At 46.6% G+C, this 20,540-nt stretch overlaps 1 protein-coding gene across 2 annotated transcripts in view; it reads left to right on the plus strand.

The window, feature by feature from the left end:
- The window catches only part of TTLL11 (tubulin tyrosine ligase like 11), a 79,852-nt gene that overhangs the window by 12,549 nt on the left and 46,763 nt on the right, over positions 1 to 20,540 (plus strand). For both annotated transcript variants that reach the window (XM_060251408.1, XM_060251406.1), the window contains exons 2-5: positions 7,772 to 7,868; positions 10,765 to 10,898; positions 15,691 to 16,266; positions 19,030 to 19,125. In XM_060251408.1, the coding sequence (XP_060107391.1) occupies positions 10,767 to 10,898; positions 15,691 to 16,266; positions 19,030 to 19,125 (804 nt within the window). In that variant the 5' untranslated portion in view covers positions 7,772 to 7,868; positions 10,765 to 10,766. The remainder of the gene's footprint in view (positions 1 to 7,771; positions 7,869 to 10,764; positions 10,899 to 15,690; positions 16,267 to 19,029; positions 19,126 to 20,540) is intronic.

Genomic DNA, 20,540 nt, shown 5'->3' on the forward strand with positions numbered 1-20,540 from the left:
AAAGCTGCCGATTAAAATAGTTCTGTATATGGAGTTGGAAGTGAAGATCAGTGGGGATACTTGGACCTGTAGGGGGAGCCCTTGTGTTTGCTGTTGGAGACTTCTGAGGGATAGCAAAATAACAAGAGTTACAAAGGGAGATTTGGGAGCCAACCCCAAATCTGGTTGCAACCTGTTAAGGCTGCCAATCTCCAGATGGCTCCTGGAGATCTCCTGCTATTGCAGTTGATCTCCAGACAACCAAGATCTGTACCCCTGGACAAAATCGCTGCCTTGGAGGGTGGACTCTTTGTCATTATATCCTGCTGAGGTCCCTCCCATCCCAAGCTCCACCCCCAAATCTCCAGGTATTTCCCAACCCACAGCTGGCAACCCTAAACCCTGTAAAGCCAGAATTATTATCCCCATATTGAAGCAGGGGGTTGAGAGTCTTGGCAGAAGTGAGATTTTAAACCGAGTGATGTCCTCATCCACATAGCTTAATTAAAGAATTGTGTGCTGTCAAGTCCCAGCCAACTTAAGGAGACTTCAGGATCCTGGGGGTTTACCATTGCCTGCCTCTGTGTAGTGAACCTGGATTTCCTTGGAGGTCTCCCATCGAAATACTGGCCAGGGCTGAGCCTGCTTGGTGTTCAAGATCTGATGAGAATGGGCCAGTCAGGCCGCTGACTGTTTAGCCTCTTTTATTTTGATTTTTTTTGTTTCAATGTTTATACTATGGTTTTCTTCCCAAGGGGAATCTAGATCAGCTAACAACATCATTCTCCAGTTTGGTGTAGTGGTTAGTGTGCAGACTCTTATCTGGGAGAACCATGTTTGATTCCCCACTCCTTCACTTGCAGCTGCTGGAATGGCCTTGGGTTAGCCATCGCTATCGCAGGAGTTGTCCTTGAAAGGGCAACTGCTGTGAGAGCCCTCTCAGCCCCACCCACCTCACAGGGTGTCTGTTGTGCGGGGAGAAGATATAGGAGATTGTAAGCTGCTCTGAGTCTCTGATTCAGAGAGAAGGATGGGGTATAAATCTGCAGTCTTCTTCTTCTCCTCCTCCTCCCTCCTCCCATTTTGTTCTCACAACAACCCTGTGAGGTAGGTTAGGCTGAGCAAGAGTGACTGGCACGAGGTCACCCAGCAACCTTCTGTGGCAAAGCTGGGATTCTTTTCTGGGTCTCACAGATGCTAGTCTACTGCTTTGCTAATTACCCCATGCTGGCTCTTGGCTGCTACAGCACACTTGCTGAATTAAACATCATAGATGACTGTAGGGTTGCCAACTTTGGGTTGGGAACTATCTGGAGATTTTGAGAATGGAGCCTAGGGGGGGCTGGGTCTGGGGGGGACAGGGACCTCAGCAGGTTACAGTGCCACAGAGTCCACTCTCCAAAGCAGCCATTTTCTCCAGGGGAACTGATCTTGGTCATCTGAGGATCAATTGTCATAGCAGGAGATCCCCAGGTGCCACCTGGAGATCAGCAACCCTACCATGATGCTTTGGAGGTATAAGGAGCAGCGAGATAGAGTCAGAGTAAACATGCATGGGACCCATCTGCTCAAGAGCAGTAGCCTCATAGGGTTGGAGGAGCCACTTTGTTTCTCTCCTCTAGCCCACTACTTCGTTTCTCTGCTATTCAATGGACAAGGTAGGTGGGGAGGAGAAGGGGGAACCATCAGAAAGGTTCAAGAGCTGTGTTCCTGTGAGCTCTTTGTTTCTCTGTCCCTGTTGCCATGGTGATGGAGGCTTTGTGTCACCCGCATTCCTCCCTGCTCTGCAAACAACTCCCGCCCATGTTTCTAAGCATCGGCTTCCTAGTGGTGTTTCCCCTCAGGGCTTACTTCCTCCATGGCATTCCTTAAATTCTCCTTCTTTCTCCCACTGTTAGTGAGAAAAATCCTACTTCATATCTGTTGCAGTCAGAAGTTTGTGACTATACTGGGGAAACTGGGATGCTGCAACAAGGGCTTTGGGGAAGAAAAGCACAGCATTAGGAACAGGCAGCATGTTCAAATGGGTAATGCTTGGGACTAGTAGAAGGAAGCAAGTTCCATTTGACTGTCCTGGACTAGACCATCACAGAGGAATTTCATTTCATACATTTGTTCCTTTGATTGCTTCACTTTGTGTTGGTGTTCTGTTTGCACTGTGTGGGCAGAATTTGTTTGTACTCTGCTGAGTCATCACAGAAGGTCTGGAGATCTCTTTAATGATTGCATTAATAACTGGGTTTGTACTTGGAAGTCTCCTTAGCCTCTGCTAGTCCTGATTGTTTAGATAAATTTCAGCTGATTTCCAACAAAGTTTAATTCCAAGTATGAGCTTTCATGTGCATGCACACTTCTTCAGATGCATTGAAATAGGTCCTTCTGGACTCAAATTTTGTTCTGTTGCTTCAGACCAACAAAGCTACCCACCTGAATCTAGCTGATTTCCAGTTGAGAATGCTCTGATGGCTTCACTCAACCCTTGCCTATCTTAACTGACAACTGCTTGTTATTTGGGATTGGCCATTGTTGTCAGCAGAGTACTAAATGTGTCACTGGGGCCTCTGTGGGGTCTTCTGTTTTGCCTGGCATGCTGGGGGGTATGTCTCAAGCAGGCCTTGAATTCAGCAGGAGCTCACAGGAACACAGCTCTTGAACCTTTCTGAGGGTTCCCCCTCCTCCTCCCCACCTACCTTGTCCACTGAATAGTAGGTACAGCTGCATAACAATCCCTGGATTAGGACAATGGGCAGCCAGCCAGCCACTAGGAGCTTTGCCACATCCCCAGCAGCCCTCATTAACCCCAGGAGAAGCCCATACCCTTTCTCCTTATGTGATTTTGGGTGGCGGGTGGCTTGCTGGCCTTTTGACTGTTTGGGGGTGGCCAAGGAGAGTTCCAGGTGTGCAAGGCCTGCTTGGGCTGGCTGGATCTAGCCAGCCCAAGCAGGCCTTGCTTGCCCAGGGCTCTCCTTCCTTGCATTAGGTTGCTTTTGGTTGGAAGGGGCAGCATATGCTAATGAGTTATGCTAACGAGCTGTTTTGGGGGCAACATCCCAGAGGGAGTGCTACCAGGCAGGGAGGTTCCAGTTGGTGGAAACTGCAGTTCTTTCACCTAGGAATTGTCTGGTGAGGTTCTCAAACATCTAAGCACCTATCTGAAACCACTGGCCAAAATTCTTTGGAGATATGCAGCGCAGTATCATTAGTATGCAGATGCTCTTCAGTTGCATTTCTCCTTTTCACCAGATCCAGTCTGGTCAGAGAGCTTCCATTAATGTGCACCTAAAATCTGTAAGTAGTGGGCTAGAGGAGGGTAAACAAGCTGAAGCTCTGACCCAATCAGCAAGAAAGGGGCTCAGTCAGTTGGCTGGCTGGAAGTGGGGAAGTTCCTAATGCTCTCCAAGAGTGTGTTTGCTGACATTCCTCAACATTCCTTAGTGGCATATTTCTCTTGCGCTGCTATTTAAATAGCTGCATGAATATCTTCCTTGCACTTTTTTCAATGTTAATGATCTTGTGGCCGGGATAATCTGATTTGTCATGATGGCGTGAGAGAGGAGCCCTGAATGCTAGTCTGGCTGGCATTGCTCTCTTCTTCTTCTTCCCCTGCTTGTAAAAATCAGCAAAAAGGTGGGCCTCCATCTTTGCGCTGTGCTCTGGATTGACAAACAAGAGTTCAATTTTAAACCTTTATTGAAGAGCATAAGACTAAATCAGCCTTGTGGAAACAAGGCTGGAGAGTGGCCAAGCTAGATGCCTCCAGGACGTTCACATGCAGGGTGTAAAAAGTACGGTAAATGGTTTTGGTTGGTCCCCAGCATCTGATATTCAGGGGTAGATTGCCTTTATAAATGGAGGCTCTGTATAGTTAGCGTGCCTAGTTGTCATTCTTCCTCCAGGAATATGCTTAATCATTTGGTCTGCCTGAGCATCCTTAGAATACATGCATAAATTTATTGATTTTCTAGCACATCCCTTCTTAGTTGTTTCCTCCCCCCCCTAAGCTAAAAGACTCAAATTTCCCCCCTCTGCAGTACCACTTTTAAAGACTCTGTGAAATGATTTATTAAAAAATGCAATTGTTGATTTAAAATTTGAAATAAATACATTGAAATTCTGGAGAGGAGAGCACGCTGATACCCAAATCTGGATTCCAGGTGTGTTAGTGTGTTACAGCCACATTGTTTCTCGGGAGTTAATCTTTTTCACACATTCCACTCCACGCAGTCCTTTTTCTGTTTTGTTTCTCTCCCCCTCTCTCTGAATAAAATAAAAACAACCCTGATGAATCACCAATCCTTTCCCTCTGTTGTCTTCTGTTGTGAATGCCACCCTTTCCAATTAAGGAGTGGAGAAAGAAAGCATTCACCCAATTAGCATACTAATTAATTAAGAAAAAATCTTTTCCAAAGCTCTTTGCTCAGTAAAACTGTAGTTTGGGGATAAGTTGTGAACAAAGGAAGCTGGTTCAGAAGAAAGTTTGTAGGAGTACTACCCCCCACCCCCTAGCTGAAGATGCAGCAAAGGAAGTAATGGGGGAACAGCCAGATGGAATTTCTTCTGCCCGCTGCTGTTAGGCTTTTTACTCTTTCCAGTGGTTAAAGTGTTTCTCAACAGTGGAAGGTCCTAGGTCTATGTCTTCCCCTCCAAGCAGGGTCCCAGAAACAGCACTCAGGAGTGAGGACACATTTGCCTCAAGGGTTTTTGCCATGTGACATGCTCCTTAATCTGCAGCATGGATTTGCTTGTCCCAGAGAGGGGGAAATAATTCAGAGCAGGCAGGAAAGAGCAAATTGTGAAGAGGGAAGGCAGAAAGCTTTTTGCATGGGTGATGAATGCATGAGTTGGTCTTTGGACACTGCACAGTTAACTGGTGAAACTCACTGCCACAGGATGAAGTGATGCATTTGCTTAGATGGCTTTAAGATGGGTCACAGTCATGGAGGAAGAGAAGTCCATCAGTGGCTAGTAGTCATGATGGCTAAATTGAGTCTCCATGTTCAGATGCAGCACATGCCTCTTGATGCCAGTTCCTGGGGGGGGGGGCAGCAGCTGGGCAACCTTGACCCTGTGTGGGCCTTCTTGGGGCATCTGGCTGGCGCTGTTGGAACAGGGAGATGGACTAGAGAGATTCTTGGTCTGATCCAGCTGAGTTCTTCTGATTGATCAGCAAGGCTGTTTTGTATTGGGGGCATACTGTCTCATTTCTGAAGCATGTTTGGATTCTGGTATATCCTGTCCTAGGGAGTGAAAAGCAGGGCTGTCTCTCTAAAAGGGGCTGGTAGCTTTTGTTCAATAAATTACTGTAAATGTATTGGGTGTTGTATTGATTGTCCTTCAGATGGTGTTTTCTGCTCTGGCCTGCATGCACTTCATGCTAACAATTAACAACACCAAGGGAATTCAAATTCTGAAATCTGTATGTGAGGCAAATTAGTCTGGTGTCCCTTATGTGTCATAGGCTGCTTTTCTGCAGTGGTAACATGGGGGAAATGGCACCCAGGGAAAGGGTTATGTAGCTCCTGTTTGATCCTTAGAGAAACTAGGGTTGCCAATCCCCTGTTCGGGGCAGGGGAGCCCCGGTTTGGAGGCCCCCCCCCCACTTCAGGGTCATCAGAAAGTGAGCAGGGGTAGGGAAATATCTGCTGGGCACTCAATTATTCCCTATGGAGACTGATTCCTATAGGGTATAGTGGAGAATTGATCCGCGAGTATTTGGGGCTCTGGAGAGACTGTTTTTTTGAAGTACAGCACAAAATTTTCAGCATAACATCTGGTGCCTCTTCTCAAAACACCCCCCAAGTTTAAAAAAAATTGGACCGGGGGTCCAATTCTGTAAGCCCCAAAAGAAGGTGTCCCTATCCATTATTTCCAATGGAGGGAAGGCATTTAAAAGGCATGCGGTTCCTTTAAATGTGATGGCCAGAACTCCCTTGGAGTTCAATCATGTTTATCAAAACCTTGCCCTAGGCTCCAGCCCCAGTCTTTTGGCTCCACCCCCAAAGTCCCCAGATATTTCTTGAATTGGACCTGACAGCCCTAACAGCAGCCCTGGAAGGCAGTTGAGGCAAAGGGGAGTGCCTAACGTCACCAGCAGTAGGGTTGCCAGCACTGGGTTCTGAAATGCCTGGAGATTTGGGGGATGGAGCCTGAGGGGAGGGGAGGAGGAGAGACCTCAGTGAGGTATAGAGTCTACTTTCTAAAGCTGCTATTCTCTCCAAGAGAGCAGATCTCTTTTACATGGAGAACTATTGTAATTCTGGGTAATCTAACCTAACCAGCAAGCTTCATAGCTGAGGGAAGATTCGAGCCCATGATTTTGAACTTTTCTGCACATTGTGTTGCCAGGTCCAATTCAAGAAATATCTGGTGATTTTGGGGGTGGAGCCAGGAGACTCTGGAGGTGGAGCAATGGTGTGACAAGCATAATTGAACTCCAAAGGGAATCCTGGCCATCACATTTAAAGGGACTGCACACCTTCCGCTATAGGAAATAGTGAAGTATAGGGGCACCTTCTTTTGGGGCTCATAGAACTGGACTTCCTGGTCCAATCTTTTTGAAACTTGGAGGGTATTTTGGGGAGAGGCACTGGATGCTATGCTGAAAATTTGGTGCCTCTACCTCAATAAACAGCCCGCCAGCATCCCAGATACCTGCTGACCAGTTCTCCATTATACCCTATGGGAATCGGTCTCCATAGGGAATAATTCAATGCTCAGCAGACGTTCCTCCCCACGACGACCCTGAAGGGGGGGGAGGGCCTCCAAACTGAGGAATCCCCTGCCCCCACCTGGGGATTGGCAACCTTATCTGCACAGTTCATTCTTTGCTTATTTGTCATGGGGGCTATCAAAGACTGAAGTGGGACCTTCGAGATTTGCTTCCAGTCTCCAGAAGTCTTGTTTATTTACATATTTTACATATTTTATTTACATTTACATATTTATTTCCATAATTTATCGCTTGCTTTCAGGGCTGCTGGGAAGTATCTAGAGGGACAATATTCCAGGGGCCCTCAGCTCAGCATCTGCCTTAAAATGCTTCTTGAATTATAACTGTCATCATAAAACCTTACTCCCATCATACTTTTTAAACTATTTTCTTCTATGTGACCGCAGTGGCATGATGATTTCCATCTGTCTGCTTTATATGTTTTTGTGGGGAAAGATAGTAGAAAGTTTGTCAAGTCTTAGAGTTCAGCAAAATTCTCCCAGGGGGTTTGAACAGTGGAGCCCAGAAGCAAGTATTTTTTTGGTGGGGAGGGGGGGTAGAAAGAAAGAGCACAATAAAATGTAGAGGTTCCAGAGCTCCGCTCCTGTGAGCTCCTGCCCAAAATGAGGCCTGCTTGTATCTACAGTTGCAACAGTACTAATGATCTTCTGTTGTAGTGTTGTTCAATAATCTACAGTCACCTGGATCGCTAATAATTTTTGCTGTAATAAACGTCCTGAGTTGCTTTACCATATGCAAAAAACTGTGTTACTTTACGTGATCCCATTCAGAAGCTGCACTTATTCCAAGTCGTAAAGGTTTTACGTGGACAGCCTGGATATCCAGAATCATAGACAGAAATGCAGATTGAGTCCATAACCGTTTTAGCAGAAATACATCCCACTGTGGCCAATGAGGCTTATTTCCAAAGAAGTGATTGGAAGCCACTGAGGCATTTCTGTTTCTGGCATGATAGCTTTAAATTAGATTGTTTCTGCATATCATTTGCCTTTGTGCGGCATCAGTTATGTAACGCCGGATTTTTTTTTTTTTTTACTTCCCCCCCATCCTCTCTCTCCCCAGTTTCCATTTGGTCGCCGTTTGCCCTGTGACATCTATTGGCATGGCGTGTCGTTTCATGATAATGACATCTTCTCAGGCCAAGTCAACAAATTTCCAGGTAATTGATTTCATGTTACTAATTAAACCGGTGATTTTACATGATGAGGAACTGGTGCATTTTTGCATCTTCTAATGGAAAGAAAAAGGAGATGTTCTCACTGGCCTTTGTGTGAGGGCTGATCTTACTCAAGAGGCCAAATCTCAGCGGAGCTCCTTTTTTAAATAATGCAAAAAAATTTGCTTGCATGACATAAAGCTGCTGTACAGACAGCGTGGCCCTTGGCCCATCTAGCTCTGTATTTACTGCTCTGAGCAGTACAGTCTTGGGCAGAGGAAGGTCTTTCCCAGCACCTGTTTCCTGCACAAAGATTTTTTAACTGGAGATGCTGAGCCATGTGTGCTTTTCTTGTGAGCCACAGCCTAGTCAAGGATGGAAACCGAGACCAAAGGCTCATGTAGGCCAGCATTCCCTTTCTAACAGAGGCCAGCCAGAGCACCTATAGCCTTCCGCTCTCCTTGGTCTCAAGAATCTGGTTTTCAGAGGTATCCTGCCTCTGAACATGATGGTTCTATTAGATAAGTTTATCCCTTTTAAAAGAACTCTTGCAACCTCCGGCGGTAGCGAGTTCAACAGGTTAACTCTGCATTATGTGACAAAAGGTATTCTTTTCTTTGCCCTGGGACTGGCACCCATCATTTCCATTGGATGATTCTTGAGGGTCTGATTTTATAAGAGAAAGAGAAAGGTTGCTCCCTTGTTAACTCTGTTCTTCATTTTATATTCTTCTAATCAGAGCCTCCATAGTTATCTTTCTTCCCCACTCCGTATATTTAGAAAGGTCTGTCGATGTTGTCATGGGTATAGATGTAAAAGAGGATAGCCCTCAGATAATGCCCATGAATCAGAACTCCAGATTCTTTTAACAAAGCCCAAATAATTTGCTCCGTGCAATTTACCAGACTAATGAATGTGTGAGTGTATTTCCACATTCTATCCTCTCTTCCAGCAAAGAACAAAGGACAGCCACACTGCTGCTCCTTATTTATTTATTTCTGGGAATGAGGGTTTTCCCTTTAATATTGAAGAGTTTATGCCAACTCTCCTCTGCTGTCTAAGATATTAAACTTTTTAAAGCTCCCTTATTTCCCCTTTAATCCTTGTCTGAATCCCACTAAGTCCAAGCTAAGGCTGCAGTGTTGATTTATCTCCATTCTTCACTTTTCATTTATTGCACTTTAAGAAGAGCTATAAAACCATGTTCTCCTGGATTGGAGTAGGCAAAAGGGCCTCCCCGTGAAAATAAAATGAAATTCTGGAGGTTTGTTTCTCTCCTGGATTCAAAGCAGACCCATTCTGCCTCCTTTCCATCTCTCTTCTTGCTTGAGAAAAGGCCAGAGTGTGGAGGGACGTCCTTCCACTTGTGTGACAGAAGAGAGGGGCAAAGAGGGTGACAGCCAAAGCCCCTACCAGGTTGTTCTCTGATCTTGGCTGATTCAGGCCCAAACTCCCTTGATACATGTCATCATGGATCAGAGGATGACTTCCTTCTCCAGGGCTTTCTTTGTAGCAGGAACTCCTTTGCCTTTTAGGCCACAACCCCTGATGCAGCCAATCCTCCTGGAGCTTACAGTAGGCCCTGTAAGAAGAACCCTGTAAGCTTTTGGAGGATTGGCTACATCAAGGGTGCGTGGCCTAATATGCAAAGGAGTTCTGGCTACAAAAAAATCCCTGGGCAGAACAACCAAAGAGGAAGGGGCGGAGCACTTGACACAGCTGAAGGAGGCAAGTTGAGACAACTCCGGTCCAGGAACTTTCTTTGAAGGGCAAGACGTGTTCCTGGAGTCTTGGCCAATCCCCTCACCGTGGAACAAGGCCTGCTTTCTGACATGAACTTGGCTTCTGAGCCCTCCTCCCTGGAGCTCACTGCTGCACACAAGATCTCTCCCCAAGCGCAGCCTCACAAAGCCCTGAACCATCTCCACCCTCAGCCTTGTTGAAGTACTTACCACCACAATCTAGTGCTGTACCAAAAGACTTGGGGGGGGGGGGGCTTGCATTGCCACCTCCTTGTGGGAGTAGTTAAAACCTCAACTTCAGCCTTTGCTGGAGCAACATCTGAGCTCTAACATTGCTGGCTGCAGTGATTTCACTTCCAGATCTCATCCTTGAGCGGGACAAAAGGGCTCAAGTGTGTTTGAATGAGGGTTATAAAGCTGTAAGCAGGAGCCATGTAGAATGTGCTCCATCACAGAATCCTTTTCTATGTAGCGATATTGAATCTTCTTAATTATATGCAGTTAGTTATTGTTGTGATCAATGTTCTCTCTAAGCTGTAGAGTCTTGTGAGCAAAAATTCTACTTTGTGAATTATGGCATAAATTAGTTTGCTCTGGGGCCATTTTTCCTGAGCTAAGGCAAAAATGCGTGAGTCAGAGACTAAAAAACTGTGAGCTAGCTCACATTAACTCAACTTAGAGGGAACACTGGTTGTGATTATTATTAGAATGCAGGCAGAATCCGTTCTCTTTTCTGAAGTTCTCCAGCCTCCCTTTAGCTTCCCTGATACTTTTCATCAACACCAATTATACCATCAGAGAGAGGGCAGAAGGTGGCCAAGAATCACTCCACCAGGCCCAGCTTCAGCTGTACTGACAATCCCCTTCCTGAGTTACATTTCCTCTTGAGCTTTAATTCTCATCTGTGTTTGATTTTTGTTTCTGTGAACAGCTTTAGGAGCCAGCTTTTAGCTGTCAGAAATATAATAAAGGGCCATTCTTTCCCTCCCTCTCTCCCCTATCTGCTTGGCAGATCTTGTGGCCCTCGGTATGTTTCATATAGCTCCTAGCCCATTTCTGGAGGCAAGAAACGCTTTAGATGCCAGCCTTCAGAGATGTTCATGAGGCTCAGTCCTGTTGGTTGCTGACTTCCAATTCACAGTTCACCTTTCTCTCAGGCATGACTGAAATGGTGCGGAAAATCACCCTGAGTCGTGCTGTGAGGATCATGCAAGATCTGTTTCCTGAGGAGTACAACTTCTACCCCCGTTCCTGGATCCTGCCTGAGGAGTTTACCCACTTTCTCACAGAGGTGAGTTGTCCTTTTGTTTTCTCCTCCAAACTGCCAGCTAAGGGGGTTGTATAGAGATCCCTGTAAGTTCACCTTGGCTGGTGGTGTAGCCTGCAGGCCTCCTTCTCTGGAGTTGTTCTCCTGAGGGACAATGAAACTGATACATAGGAAGGCAAGGCAGCATATATCCCCCCCCCCCCCCCGCCCGACCCCTTTTACACATTCTGTATGCCATTGTAGGATCTATGCAATCTGCAGAGGCTTTTACAGACTGTGAAATGTCCCATTGTCCCATTGGATGGAGGGGTCGGGTTCTTTGTCGGTCATATGTCGCCTGAGGCTGTGGGCGGTTGAGTCATGAAGGTAGCTGAACCGTGAGTCCCTGCAGGATTGTGTCCAGGCCTGCCTTGATGGATTGGGAGTGGGATGCTGGAGTAGATTTCCTGGAGGATCTCTCCAGAGACTGTAAATCTCAGCTGAGCTGAGAAGTCCAGGTTGGCCCTAAGGTATCTAGTAGGCTGAGAGATGGAAGGTAAGCAGGGGATCATTCTGGAAAGGCAGTTGAGTAGCCGACTGTTGTCTCAGCAGAGTCTCAGCCCTGACCCAGAAGCACACACAGGCAAGAGCAGCTGGTAAACCTCTTCAGGGGAACAGCCATTATGGTTGCCAGTTGTTGAACTATACCCCCACCCCATCAGCAACCTGACCTGCTAGGGTTTCAGTGCCATGGCCAAGAATGAACCACGCCAGGCTTCATTTCTGGTCCATTACCAATGGACCTACCATAGCCTACCAGAGCACTGACCAAGAAGTGAGCCCGTTTAAGGGAAAGGGCGGAATATAAGCCTACTAAATAAAAATAAATAAGTGCCAGAATCTGTGGTCTGGGCATGTCCCTGAAGGCAATCCTATACCCACCCTCCATTTGCTGACAGCCATGCCTGAATGCCTGCTGGCACATTCCTTGCATGAAGCCGGAGGGTGGCACAAATTGCAAATATGCAGCGCTTCTGCAGTAGGATTATCATCACCACAGGAAGAGGATTTGAATTGCCATTCCTGGAAGAGCAGATGGCCCATAAAACGTCTCTGCATATGGTCCTGTGTCTGTGTGGGTGGGGAAAGTAACAGTCTTGTTACCAAACATTGTAGTATACACTGTTTTTGCTTATGTTGGGAGGATGGGAAACTGCCTTATGAAGTTTTGTAAAGGGAACCGAAGATGCTGGCAGCAGCTCTTTGCTGGTGGTTTGTTGATGCCACCTCCATATGGGAAGTCTGCACTGCTGGGTCTCCAGGGGAGAAGATGGTTTAGGAGAATTGTCCTTATTTAGGCTTTCTGTTGTATATCAGGTATAGCAGCCTTTGGGTCTGAACTGACCCATCGCTGAGGGCAGGGAATCCTGGGAAGTGTAGTTCTCTGAGGGAAGGAGGGCTGGAGAGTTCTCTGCCAGATGCCTCTCAACAGTCTTAGAAGATTACAGTTCCCAGAATTTTCTGGGGGGAACCATGACAATTAAACTACTATAAATGTACACTGCAAATGCATCTCTTAGTTCTTGCTAGCTTCTTGTCCTGAAGCAGAGTGATCATGAAATTACAGATGTGGCTGACTCAAGTCCAAACGTCAAGCCCTTCTCCTGACCTAAGTAACACGTAACACCCCCACAGTGACCTCTATTGAGAGCTGAAATAGAGTTCCCAAATCGACCACCTGAGATTATGCCCTTCTGTGATACCCTCCTTAGCATTTTTGCTGTCCGTCCATTCCTGTTTTTGTAGCATCTCATTTGTTTTTATCCCTGGTATCTCCACCAGGGGGCAGTGCACTTCATACCTTGGAACAGTAGAGGATGGAAGCCCGAAGACTCAAGGGGGGCTGGAAGAGAAATTTTAAAAATGAGGAAAGGCTTTTAGAGTCAACAGGAGGGCCAAATAAAATATTAAAAACCTTCTACTCTACCTCATTAGTCTTGTGATCTCCCTTCTTATATATGCAGCATGTGGAAGGTTATGTGGTAGGACCTGTTGCGCTAGCATTTGACAGGTGTTTTTAATATATATATGTGTGTGTGTGTGTGTGTGTTTAGAGAGTCAGTTTGGCGTAGTGGTTAAGTGTGCAGACTCTTATCTGGGAGAATCAGGTCTGATTCCCCACTCCTCCACCTGCACCTGCTGGAATGGCCTTAGGTCAGCCATAGCTCTTGCAAGAGCTGTCCTTGAAAGGGCAGCTGCTGTGAGAGCTTTCTCAGCCCCACCCACCTAACAGGGTGTCTGTTGTGGGGGAAGAAAATAAAGGATATTGTAAGCTGCTCTGAGTCTCTGATTCAGAGAGAAGGGTGGGGTATAAATCTGCAGCCGTCGTCTTCTATATTCTTGCCTTGCATGCAATGAACCGGAACACACTTGCGGAGCAAAATTTCAAGGACTCACCACCATCCATGATGTTTTCAGGGCTTCTCATGCAATAGATTCAGATCCTTGCAATTTCCGAGAGATCATGAAGGTTCTCCTGAATCCTCGCAGCAAGATGAGCCGCAGAGCAACTCCAGTTCTACAGTAATTACAGAGGGCTATCTGGTTGGGACAAGGCTGCATCCTGGTGGCTAGCAGAATCTCCTGGTTGCACCACCAAAGAACAGAGAGGATATCTCAAAAGACTCTCCAGCTAACCCAGGGCCTCTCCCATCAACATTATTCTAGCACAGACTCGAACAACTTGAGACCCTCCAAGCTGAACTTGGTCCTCCATCCCTGTACAGCAACTCACTGGATTCCTTCAGTACCACAAAGGCAACAAAGCTGGGAGTTTAGTTGAGTCCACAGCAGGCCATACGCAGCTTGTGTGGCAGCATTCTGTGCAGCAGATCAGGCATGAGACAGGCTACCATGACAGAAAGCTGGTGGGGAGGAGCCTGGGAGGGACCTTCCTCATCTCCATGGTAACTTAAGGACTTAGCTGGTATTTGGCTGAGATCAAAGCAACATCTCTCTTTAACATGGGGTCAGAGTCCAAAATGGGAGTGCATCTGGATTACGGATTTCTGGGGTCATCTCAGACTGGTCTGATAATATTAACTTATTTGGCCTGCTTGTGTTCTCAAGACCCTTCTCCCCTTTTTTGTCCTCCAAAAGGACAGGTGGCAAGGAGGGTTCCTGAGAGCTGCTGTAGTCTTCCGGCTTCAGGCCATAGAAGTTATCGCAAGGGTGTGCAGCAGTGTCTGGGGGCACCAGGAGCTGTGGGAAGTATTGGTCTTAGTATCCCTGAATACAGTTGTGATAGTTTAGTATAATACAATTGGTGTGCTATAACAAGAAGAGTGTGATACATATCGGGGAGACCCAGATTTGCATCTCCACTCAACCATGAAGCTCATTGGTTGGGTTTGGGCGGGTGGTGACAATGAAATGGGCAGGGAGGGTCCAGCAGCACCTTAGAAACTGACAAGATTTTTTTGGGGTATAAGCCTTCAAGAGTCAAAGCTGCCTTTGGCAGAGTGAGCTTTGTCTCGCGAAAGCTTATATCTTGCAGCTATTGAGGCCTTTAATGCTAAGGTTCTCTCTCAGATTCTTTTGTTGTTGGTATTTTTGTATTTTGTGTGTGTGTGTGTGTGTGTGTGTGTCTGCACTTGGAAGTCATGGTGACCTCTGGTGACTGACCCCTACTGAGGGCCTGGAAGATATTGAAAGAGGTGGCTGAATAAAGCCTGCCCCTGCCCTCCTCTGGTATTCCAAGGAGGTCTCCCATCCAAATACTTGCCAGAGTCAACCCTGCTTAGCTTCCAAGATCTGACAAGATCAGGCTTGCCTGGGCTATCCAGGTCAGGGCTACTCTCTCAAATTCTTTACATCTGGATAAATAGTGTCTCTAACTCCATTGGTTATCGACTCTTACTATACCTCCAACAAATTGCTGGGATACTGTCCTGAGGAACTATGTTAAGAATGGAGTCTGCCCATTGCTCACTGGAATGTAGGGCTTGGATTTGTGCCTTAAAACTGAGACTGAAGTCCATTTCCAGCATCAAACTGATGTGGAGTTCTGTTACATCTTCTGAGGGAAGACATGTACAAAAGTGCTGGGGCTACGTGGGTGGACAAGTGCCTGGGTCTCGCCTTTACTATGATTCAAGATATGGGTGTCCATGAGGCAGCAAGATCAAAATGAGGGTATTTTAAACTCAACAGAACCAGCACCAAGCACGTTGGGTAGGCTCCACCTTAGCTCTTGGAATCTCTCCCCCTGCAACTGTCCCTTCATATCTTACTGCTCTCAGCAACTACCGTGTCTACCCTCGGCAGGCGGAGTTCTTTCGCCCACAGCTGAACTGAGGGGGCACTTTGTAAGCATCCCATTTCTGATTGCCTTTGCCCTTGTGCCTCCAGCGTGATCGAAACCATTGATCACATTTTTGTTATTCTGCAGTCCGTGGTCCTCAGTACAAGAACTTTGGATCCTCCCCATTTTCAGCAAATATTATCTTGCCACTGAACCCCCAGGTGGTTTCTTTTCTGTTGGCTGATGTTAACCCTGAAGTGACGTGATCGGTGGCCAAATTTTTGTCTCTTATAATTTCTGTAAGATGCTCCTCTGCTACGCATTAATGTGACAACTTGAAGGGTTGTATACCTTTTTATTTGTGATATGTTTTTGATTTATTATTTGCAAATGTTTCTAATATTATTTGTGTTTTAAATGTATTGTATTCGGCTGAAGACCTCAGGTCGATGGAACAAAGGAAAGGAACTACTGTTCTGTTTGGCTACGAGAAAAATAATTCATGATTACCTTCCCTCTGCCTTTCTTTTCCAGGTTCGTTTGATGAAGGACAGCAACCCCTCCTGGAAGCCCACTTTCATTGTGAAACCTGATGGGGGGTGTCAGGGGGATGGGATCTACCTCATTAAAGAACCCAGTGAGGTCCGGCTGATGGGGAGCCTCCAGAGCAGGCCCGCAGTGGTCCAGGAGTACATCTCCAAACCCCTTCTGATTGACAAGCTGAAATTTGATATCCGGCTGTATGTCCTACTGAAGTCCTTAGAGCCCCTTGAGGTCTTTGTTGCCAAAGATGGACTCTCCCGGTTTTGTACAGAGCCCTATCAGGAGCCAACCCTCAAGAACCTGCACCAGGTGTTCATGCACTTGACGAACTATTCACTCAACATCCACAGTGGGAATTTCGTGCACTCAGACAGCAGCAACACAGGCAGCAAGCGAACATTTTCCAGCATACTTTGCAGACTCTCTTCCAAGGGCATCGACATCAAGAAGGTCTGGTCCGATATCATTGCACTAGTGATTAAGACTGTTATTGCAATGATCCCCGATCTGAAGGTTTACTATCAGTCAGACATACCAGCAGGAAAGCCGGGGCCATCTTGTTTCCAGGTGAGTTCAGAATTCAAAGAGACTGTCCTGCTGTTGAGGTCTTCAAACCAGATTTTGTAAAGTAAGCCCTTGCGATAGACTGTTTATCTCTCTATAAGCAGGACTTTTTTTGTAGTAGGAACTCCTTTGCATATTAGGCCACACACCCCTGATATAGCCAGTCCTCCTGGAGCTTACAGTACGCCCTGTACTGTAGTAAGCACTCGGAGGATTGGCTACACCAGGGGAGTGTGGCCTAATAGGCAAAGGAGCTCCTGCTACAAAAAAAAGCCCTGTCTATAAGGTTCAGGCAGACTCAAATGGAAACTGTGCCCTTTGGTTAACTCTACCTATCTCTTTTCCAAAGGACAAAAAATGGTGAATGTCTCCCTCCTCCCTGTTCTTCTGGTGTGGTCCCTGTAGGCATCTAGCTGCCCACTGTCACCAAGTGTTGGATCAACCAGAATGTACTTTCATCATCCTAAGGGCCAGATTAAATATTAGGTTTAGTGTGGGTTTGAACCTTGATGGTTCCACAGCTTGGTAGTGGCCAGAGTGGAAAAGTGGCAGGCGGAGGAAAAGGTAAGCCCTTTGCTACATCTCTTCCCCAAATACCTGTATCCCCAAACTGCTTTTCCATGAAAGAAACAGTGGCTGTGGTTTAAATACTCTTTGTATAATGTTTAGTTTGGCCCTGAATTACAAACTTCATCTCCTCCAGCCCCCTTCCTTTCTCCACTTTCTCCTCCATTTCAGGAAATAATTTTTAAGAAATCCAAAAATAGTTTGAGAAAGGTTTTGCCTCCTCCTTGGGTTAGATAGGTTCAACAGGTTTTTGAAACCATGCTGAAACTTGCAAAGGCCATTAACTGGAGGCAAAGGGATAGGAGGGGCCACGGTCTGTCTCTCAATGTGCCCTGCTTGTTTCAGGCCTAGAGACCTGTCTGGATACCCAGCTATGCCCCTTGGAGCCTACCTTCATGAACTCGCTTAAATCAGGAGATGATTCCTTTGCTGCTTGCAGATTTGGCAACTGGGAGAGGTGCGGGGGGATGAGCAGATCACACGGCGTTGCTCCTAAGCTTTGCAGAATCACAGCTCTGGCGGGTCTCCCTGACAAACTGTGGGTCCCAGGCTGTGATTATGTTAGCCAACTGTGTCATTAAGACCAAGAGAACTGCTGGAGAAACAATTTACCAATTAGTGTTTAAAAATCTACAACGAAATGCTCTGCTGGAAAAAATCCATCTCAGGCAGAGTTCTGTATCTCACTCCCACCCCCCCACCCACTCCCACCACTGTCTTCCTCCCACCCTACTTTTGATAAGCATTTACTAAGTAGCCGCAGCACATTTTCTCCTCTGGCAAGATCTGGTAGCTTGAGTTGGCAGGATGCTGGAGCCAAACTGCAGGTTCTTCTTTCCCTCCTGAGCCCTGTATCGTCCAAGGGAGCAAGAAAGGAGGATTTGGGAACTGCATTTATTTGTCTGTTATTTTAATGTCATCTCAAAGGCACAGGGCAGGGGATCTAAATCAAACATACATGTCAGGCAGAATGGAGTAAAACTTCGTCATGTTGTTGAGATTTCTTCACTCTTTTGGCAAGTTCTACAAAGCTCTAGCCCCCACAGTCAATCTTGCAATCAACACTCCCTCTAAGCTGTAGTCTTGTGAGCAAAAATTCTACTTTGTGAGCTACTGGCAATAAAGTTCTGAGCTACTGCATAAATTAGTTTGCTCTGGGGCCATCTTTCCTGAGCTAAGACCAAAATGTGTGAGCCAGAGGCTAAACAACTGTGAGCTAGCGCACACTAACTCAGCTTAGAGGGAACACTGCTTGTGATGGTTCTGGAGGTGCTCTGGCGTGGACATTGATGCATCTCCACTGGGAGGAAGTTCTTGGGGATTGAAAGCAGGGAGGGACCACTGGAAATGTCTATCTTGGGGCTCTTGCTGACAGCCCAAAGCACAGATGGCCTTGTGACCAGGGGGCCCTGGAGGAAGCACAGAAACGGTCTTTGGGGTCCTTGACTGCTGCTCAGTCCTGGGGTGTCCTTGCCACTGTCCCCTTGAGCTAGTGCAGGATTGTGCACCTCTATTTCCTAAACCTAGTGGCTCCGGTTCAGCGAGTCATTACTATATCCCATTGGAAACAATGAGACATGAATGAATTATGAGTGACTGGTTCCTCTGGTTTCAACAGGACTTGATCATGACACACTTTTGTTTGATTCCAGCCACTCTAAAGAGTGATTGGATGAACTGAGAAAATGGGTGAGTGGATGGCGGGTTCATGCACTAGCCACAATAGCTCAATGGAGCCTCCATTTTCAGGGGCCAGGAGGGCTGTTTCACAGAAGCCCCTTTAATTGGAGATGGGGCTGACCTTTTGCATCCAAAATAGATGTGCCATCACTTGCTTATGAAACTTGACTAGTACTGGGCCAGCCCATTGGTTCATCTAACCCCATAAGAGTGAACTATTCAGAGTGTGGCCAAAAAGATCTTTTCCAATTCAAACAACCCAAGATCCTTGAACTGGGGATGCTGCAGGGTGGGCCTGGGGCTTTGCCATGCCCAGCAGGTGTCTAAATGTTCTGTCTACAGTCTGCTGGGAGCAGGAGAGGCTTCGGAACAATGACTTCTTGTCCAAAGGACGATATTGGGCACATCTTTTTCATAACTAGCCAGGTCCTCCAACCAACCATAATCCAGAAATAAAGGAGGCTTAAATGGCACTTTTTTGTGGGAAAATAAAAATTTCTTGCTGTTTGTTATCCAAAGATTTTAGGGTTTGACATTCTCCTGATGAAGAACCTGAAGCCGATTTTGCTGGAAGTCAATGCCAACCCCAGCATGAGAATTGAGCATGAAAAAGAGGTAAATTTCCCCTCCCTTCCCAACATGCTGCTCTTGTGTGTCATTTTTTGGGAAAGGGAAGGTGTGATGGAACAGATCCATTCCCATAGATCTGTTATCTACTCTTTCTGTTATCTGTTCCTCATTCAAATTTAAACTTGCTGCCTCCTGAAGGGAGGGTCGTTCTGGCTTTCTCCATCTTCCTGTACATTTATATATACATTGATAATGATTAATAGAGGATCTCTTAGGCTGTCATTATTTTTTGGAATCTTTACCAGTTTTATAGATTATGTTGGATGCTGGACACATGTCCAGCTTCCATGGTGCAAGTGGAGAGGTCTTGCACCTTCTTTGTGAATGAAGTGTGAGAGAATGGAAACAGAGGAAGTTGCCCTGAGAGTAGCATTCTAGTTCAAAGAAAAGGATGCTCTATGTGTTGACCTCTCTATCTGTCTAAATTCTTGGGTGCCATCTTTCAAGTCTGAGACGGGGGACATCGCAAAGTCCTCCACATCCAGCACAAGCAACACGTTCTCATGGCAGGGCTGAAATTATATTTGCCCAGCCTTCAGTATAAGGTTGCAATCCCTTCTTCTGGTCATGCCCATGAGTGCCATCTTATGGCTCCATAGTTGGCCCTTCCCCTGGAGCCTCGCTCCCATGCCCTCTAGCTCAGTTGGGTCCTCCCATGCCTGAAGGCACACCTTCACCCAGGGCCACAGATACCTGGATCCAGCTTTATCCAACCCAAAGCACATCAGGCCAGACCATGCCAACAGGGATTTCACATTCTTGTGACCCTGAGCTACACCACTGTAAGCTGGCTTTGAAGGCATAGCCTGGCCACTGCCCCTGTGGTCCTTGGCCTACCTGGGGCTGATCAATCTTCCTGTCACGCTGTTGCTCAAAGTAGTTTTGTTGTTTGCAAAAGTACAAGTTGGGCAGGAGGAAAGCAAGCAGATTAATAGGCATAGAAGAGCTTGAAGCAGCAACAGTAACAAAGGTGCCATGTTGGTCAAACCAAGGACACCCAGCTTTTTTTTTTTTAATTTACGTAGTTTTGTGTGTGTGCACCTGGAAGTCATGCTGACCCCTGGTGACTGATCCCTACTGGGGGCCTGGAAGATATTGAGAAAGGTGGCTGAATAACGCCTGTCCCTGTCCTCCTGACTGTTGATATTCCAAGGAGGTCTCCCATCCAAGAACTTGCCAGAGTTGACCCTGCTTAGTTTCAGAGATCTGACGAGATCAGGCTTGCCTGGGCTATCCAGGTCAGGGTGACACCCAGCATTTTGTCTCTGGCCAGAGCAGCCAGATTCCTCCTGGAAGTAAACAAGCAGGGTGGCCATCCTCTGAGTTTGAGATATGTTGACTCTGCTGACTGAGGTTCTCTTTAACTTTCTGGCTAATTCACTATGGATCTCTGTACCTTT

Source organism: Heteronotia binoei, chromosome 12, assembly GCF_032191835.1.
Source record: "Heteronotia binoei isolate CCM8104 ecotype False Entrance Well chromosome 12, APGP_CSIRO_Hbin_v1, whole genome shotgun sequence".
Lineage (NCBI taxonomy): Eukaryota > Metazoa > Chordata > Lepidosauria > Squamata > Gekkonidae > Heteronotia > Heteronotia binoei.